The sequence below is a fragment of the Cavia porcellus genome, unplaced genomic scaffold (assembly GCF_034190915.1).
Source record: "Cavia porcellus strain 051 isolate PalLab524CR breed Dunkin Hartley unplaced genomic scaffold, mCavPor4.1 scaffold_17, whole genome shotgun sequence".
Lineage (NCBI taxonomy): Eukaryota > Metazoa > Chordata > Mammalia > Rodentia > Caviidae > Cavia > Cavia porcellus.
The window spans coordinates 73,263,975-73,270,258 of NW_026947500.1; the positions used below are offsets into that span (position 1 = coordinate 73,263,975).

General features: G+C 48.7%; 1 protein-coding gene across 1 annotated transcript; it reads right to left on the bottom strand.

Annotated features, from left to right (window-relative positions):
• Positions 1–2,267: 2,267 nt before the first annotated feature.
• Positions 2,268–6,003, bottom strand: LOC101788231 (male-specific lethal 3 homolog). The gene is made up of 2 exons (XM_063228884.1): positions 5,848–6,003; positions 2,268–5,029 (listed from the first exon to the last, which is right to left on the bottom strand). Exon 2 carries the CDS (start codon positions 4,016–4,018, stop codon positions 3,005–3,007), a length of 1,014 nt encoding a protein of 337 aa, XP_063084954.1. The 5' UTR covers positions 4,019–5,029; positions 5,848–6,003; the 3' UTR covers positions 2,268–3,004.
• Between the last annotated feature and the right edge of the window lie 281 nt (positions 6,004–6,284).

Here is a 6,284-nt window from a genome sequence, read left to right on the forward strand (position 1 = left end):
AGCGTTTGATATTACAGCTCATTTTATTGATTGTTTTTGGAGCCAGAGCCTAAGTCCTAAATTGCTAAGGCTGAGCTCCAACTTGAGACCCTCCTGCCTCAGCCTCTGAGTGTGCTGATTCAGTGCCACCACACATGGCTAAAAACACGGCTCTTGAAAGTTCTCTTTTAAGGACACTGCAGACCTGTTTCTGTCACTCATCTCAATTTGCTGCCTCTCTGACCAACAGGTACCGGTCTCCTATCCCAAGCTAAGCTAAAAAGGGGTGAATTCAGCTAACTCAAGGTTGGATCCACTCGTGTCCCTCTGGATTTCAATGCTACCCCCGCAGATTAAACTTGGCTTGGGTGCCACCGGGTGGGAGGATAACTTCTGAAGTCCTCCAGTGCGGTCTGGGAAGTATGGTCAACAATGATGACCTGTTCAGAAGCAAGGGATCATGAATGTCTCGGGGACCAATCTGCCAGTTACTGGATGAGGTCGCCACACTGTGTGCGCATGCTAATGGACCGATGTGGGCAGTGGCTCTGCGCTGACAGAAAATCAAAATATATTCAAAACTGTGCACCTGGCTTCAGAGCCCAGCATGTCCCAGGCTCTCCATCTCCACGTGGGCACGAGTGTGACACGGACTTGCATATATGAATATGAACGGCTTATGGTGCATTTCCTGTCTTTTCATCAGAGCCCCGAAAAATGGATGCTGTGGGGATTTCCCAGCCTGGAACACCTTGGTCTCGGGGTTCCGAGTCACTTTCCTACTAGGTCGAATTACCTATTAAATATATAACAAGTCTTCGACAATGAGGTCCTTTCTTCTCCTTTTTTTTTCCCTTTCTTTTTTTTTTTTTTTTTTTTTTTTTTTTTTTTTTGTCTTTTTGAGACGGGGTCTCGCTATGTGGTTCAGGCTGGTCTTGAGCTCACTTTGTAGCCCAGGCTGGTCTCGAACTCACAATGATCTTCCTGCCTCAGCCTCCTGAGTGCTGGGATGACAGGCGTGGGCCACCATGCCTGGCAGTAGTTTTGTTCTTAAAAGACACAGCTAGCTGCACAGGTGATCTCATGCCCCAGACTGACTCCAGACCCTGCAGGACCCTTGGCTCTCCTGTGTGTCCTATGCTGGGTGTCACTCTGAGGGGAAAAGCCGAGGTTCCCGCCTGTACCGGCATCACCATCTGCAGGGGGTGCCGCCAAGCTGAAGCCACATAAACACAAGGCCAGGAGAGAGACCACGGCTCACATGCCTTTCTAAGACACCGAAAGACTCTGCCAAGGCAGGCACACTGCTGAATGGCAGAGGCATGGTGGGAACCTTTAATGGCCCCCAAAAGCTCTGCATTGAGGCCTTGATCCCCATTTGGCGACGTTCACAGGGGGAGCTTCAGAAGGGCTTGGCTCACGGGGACTCCCACCCTTCATTCAAGGACAAATCCACCAACCTGATCATAACCTGCTTGCCTTAATGGGAGACGGTGGCGACTTAGAAGACCAGGCCCAGCCACAGGGAACAGACCGTGACAGCGGAGCTCTGAGGGCCGGGGTTTGTCCCTGGTCCCTGTGCCCTCTGCCTCTTCTGTGCCCTGGAGTAAGCAGTCTGCCCACACAGCCTCTGTGCTCCTCTCGAGGCAAACCCTCCTCATTTCAGTTGATTGTCTCAGGCATTTTGTCACAGTGAAGGGACCGAACACAGCAAGGCCAGCAAGCTTTAGCCTGCTCCTTTTAACGGTAAGGAAGGCTTTCTGCTGGAGAGCGTCTCATGTACCCAAGTATGGCACCGTGGGAACCTGCATGTGGCCTGTCCTGCATGTGAAGGACATCAGAACACGTCCCCTGGAGGGAGAAGTTACAAATGCCAACAGTGTGAAGCTCACCACTGGCCCTCACCTGCACAAAAATACGTGAGCAAAAGGGAAACCTAGCGATATAAACAGAGGGGCGGGGTCCTCATCTGGTCCTGTGTACAAAAACTTGCAAAACCCACACATGTGAAAAATCCAGGAAAGGGGCTAGGGATTTAGCTCAGTGGCATAAGCGCCTGCCTTGCAAGGAGGCAGTCGTGAGTTCCATCCCTGGTACCGATAAAAACGAAAAAGACAAAAAAAAAAAAAAAAAAGAAAGAAAGAAAGAAAGAAAAGAAAAATCCAGGAAAGCTGAGGAATTAAAGTCTCTGCTCTCAGCGTAACACAAGAGCTCATCTCAGAGAGCAGGCAGGTAAAGGTAAGCAAGGTCAGAAAGACAGAAGGAAATCAGATAATGCTCCAGGAAACTCAAACCAGGAAACTTTTTTATTTAGATCACCAAAGATAACATTTTCTAGAAAGGGAACCATGACATTACTCAACGAAGTATGGCTATAAAAGCTCAAACAAGACAGGCAATGCTTTATTAAGCACCCAAATAAGGTTTCATAGAGAGAACTCTAAATGTATAGCTGCGTATTATCTTTTGCTATTGATACTGATCCCTTCGAAAAGACTTTGGGATTCTTGGTAGTTTCCACGTACGAACTAAAATAGATTGCTCAGAGCCATTCAGCCTTGCCACAAGAATGAAAACAGACTGCAAAAATGTTTTAGTTTAGCTAGCTGTGGTGGTGCATGTGTGTAACCCTAATACTTGGGAGGCTGAGGCAGGAGGGTTGCCCTGAGTTTGAGGCCAGCGTTAACTGGAAAGATGCTGACTCAAGAAAAAATTCTGCTAACAACTAACTAAACTCATCTTTTCATGCTGACAACAGTGAACAACCGCAATGCCTACCAAACATAAGCCACTCTTGTGGAAATTACTTGATGAATGCATCTGTTCATTGCCTGGCACCACAGACGTCCTGTGTAACAGCAAGAGTTATGTCAGAGGACATTCAGGCAGCCAGGAAGTAATTCTTAACAGAAATACTACAATATGTGGGCAGTTCAAATAACAGAGCCCACCTCTGCCGGAGACCCTAGGGTGGGCCCAAGATTTGTGCACCCTGAAACATAAAGCCAGCAGTGCAGCCACCAGTTTAATCAGCTGCCCCAGGGCTCTTGGTGCCACAGTGGCCCCTACAGGCAGTGACATAGGCTGACTCTGGGAACAGGTCAGCATGGTATTCTGCTAGGAACCTCAGGAAGAGGTCAAGGTGCTTCAGTAAAGCCTTCAGCGTCTTCTCGGCAAAGGACACCTTTCCCAGGATTTCTGGGAGTTTTATAAACAACCGTAGAAGATGTTGTGCCCCATAAATGTAAGAGGGTGGCGGTGGCTGGTCACTTGGAGGGTAACTGTCGGGCACAAGCTTCCAGAACAGGTCACTGTTTATTTCACTGCCCCCTTCAAAGCCAGCAAAGGCGGCATTCCCATTCCCCTCCTTGTTTGGGGTCACAGGTATGCAGGAAGATGACCTGCTATGCACTGGCAACTTCTTTTCTGGCTGCAGGGACAGCCTGAGCGTGCTGGCTGGTGTGTCCTGCTGTCGGCCCACGCAGGTGCTGCCCTGGGCCAGCCTGTCACAGTGGGTGCTGTGTCTCGCAGACCGCCGCACGGACTGCGAGACTTCCAGCTTGGTTTTGTGCCTCTTGGGGGTGGCAAGCTCATCACAGTCTGCGGACTGTGGTGTGAGGGGAATCAGCAAAGCTGGGCTGGGAGACAGTGCTTCCTGGCTCCTGTCACTGGTCGTGGGGCTTTGCTTAATTGGGACAAAAAGTTTAGCGGAAGTCACCTTGGTGTACTGTGCCCGCTCACACGGGTAGAGCAGGAGTGATGGGAGAGTGTGGTCGAAGGTTATCCTCAGCCCGTCAGCCATCTCCTTACACAGGGCAATGCTGGCACCTACCACAGTGTGCTGGGGCCGAGGCCTCTGCTTGGCAGATGAGACTGCAGAGATGGCAAAATGCTTCACGTAGGTCTGCAAAATAGTCAGGACATTGGTCTGGCTCGGGAGCTTCACCAGCCGCTTCCTCCTGTTAATGTTGTAACAATCATCTTCAAGCTGCCTCCTCAGGACGTCAGGGATCTCTATAGTTATCCCTCTCTCTTCCATTTTCCTTCTTTCCTCTTTGTTTGCAGGTCTAGTTTTGAGCTGCAATTGGTTTTTCTTGCTGATTTACACTGGAATCGATGATTTTCATCTGTATCACCAAGCACGCCAACTACCTGTCCCGGCTCTGATCACAACCATGAAGATGGATCAGAGGTTCTGGGATGTATGTTCCTGCCTTTTTCACCTCTCCCAACAGTGACGTGTACAATCTTGGTATCCTACAGCAACTGGGGTCAGGGTCAAAGGACAGCGCTTTCTCCTTTGAATGGAATATAAATTTCACACCTTGACTTGGGCTCATTTATCAATTGAGAAGAAATGTACAAGTCACAAATAGGGTGCTTCACATCAGTGGTTCATTTTTATAGAGGACCCATGGGGTAATGAATTTCTACTTTAGTTTTCAAACAGCCATGGAGTTAGGCAAGAATTCGAACTACATTATGAGCCATATTACAGAAATTTCATGATGTTTTCCCATGTAATTAATAAAATTTCACCTTTGTGGATCTGTTGGCTCCTTATATGATCTGAAGTACATTTTCATTACACAAGTGACTCTAGGAGTTACGCATTTTTTAATTGCTTTTAAAGAGTAATTAAAAATATCCTTTTGGTAGATGCTGGAATTGTTTTTAGTCATTTAATGTAACAGGTACTGAGTAACACTTGCCCATATCCACATACATTCCAGTCTTCTTACAGAGAAACTGACCTTCCTTTCTTTGACTGAAGGAACCTTGTTAATATCCTGTTAATAAACGGCTGATCAAAATTGGTAAATATGCAAAGTTCCTTATCAGGTGAACTGTTATTTTTGTTTTTGCCTTTTTCTAAGCAGCAAATGTTTTTGCTTCTAATAGCAACTTGGAAAATGAATTTGGAACAAAGATATCTGTGAATAACCATGTAGAGATGTAGAGGATTCTCCTGATAGATTCTGTCAGTCGGAGCACTCTTTCCCTCTATGGTGCTGCGTTATAATTCAGCAGTTCCCTAACTTTGTGACACCTGGAAAGGAAGCAAATATTACTCAGGTTTAGAGCCACCACTGCTGGGCATGGTGGCCTATTATCCCAGGACTCTGGGTGGCTGATGCAGGAGGATCACAAGTTCCTGCCCGCCTTAGGCAACCTAGTAACTTAGTAAAACCATCTCAAAATAAAAAAGTACAGGAGATGCAACTCAGTGCAAGAGACCTAAATTCAATCCCCAATACAACCAGGACTGAAAGGACAAATGCACTGGGCCTTTGAGGATTCCGGTTTCTAGTTCACTTAGGTGAGTTTTAGCCCCACTGCAGATATAGTTTGACTTAGAGAAACAATTCCCTACATGCCTCTAAGAGGTATACATAAAGGTCCACTTCCCAGAGGATCCTAATGGGGGTGTCGTAACCCTTGAGCATCATTGTATCTTTTTATAGGTGTGTCTTTTGGAGACAGGGTTTCGCTACGCAGTTCAGGCTGGCCTTGAACTCACTTCGTAGCCCAGACTGGTCTTGAAATCACAGCAATCCTCCTGCCTCAGCCTCCCAAGCGCTGGGGTGACAGGCATGAGCTACCACAGCCAGCTGGTTCCAGGCCTGAGACAGACACCCACAGCTGTGAGGTGTATGAATGGCAGAAGCAAAACCCACGTCAGGTGGACACAAGGAGAAGCTGGCCCGGCACACACAGCACAGCCTCAATGGCGCCAGGGCCGTCACCAGGCGTCCCGTGTGCTCTGCCTCAGCTGTTAAGCATATTCCCGGCCCCCGCGTCTCTCCACAGGGTTCTCTCACACTCATTCAGGCCCGTGGACATCCTGTCCACTTCTTAACTCCTTACCTCGCCGCCGCCTCAGAGCCTCAGGTACAGCGCCGTCCATCTTGACGCATGCGCCTTTCCTGCACGCTGCCCCGATGGCATGTGGGAAATGGCAGACTAACAATGAGCATGCGCAGGACGCTTGGCGTGGCTTTACCTGTCCTCCCATCCAGCCACACATCCTGCCCCAGAGCTACCTGGGATTGCAGACCTCTGGAGTGCGCAGGCGCAGTGTGGAGGGGGCGGTAGTGGGGAGATTTTCACTGCAGGTTTGAGATATGCTCGTATGCTCGTTAATTTCAGAGCGCTAGAGGAGGCTGGGAAGGGAACCGTGGAAACCTTGCCTCCCTAGCTTGTCAGTTTCCCCTGGGTACTGCAAGAGGACTATGTAGCTGAGAGTGTGGTTTGAGCTTCCCACATGTGCACCCTCCCAGATTTGGGATGGCTTTGTGAGATCC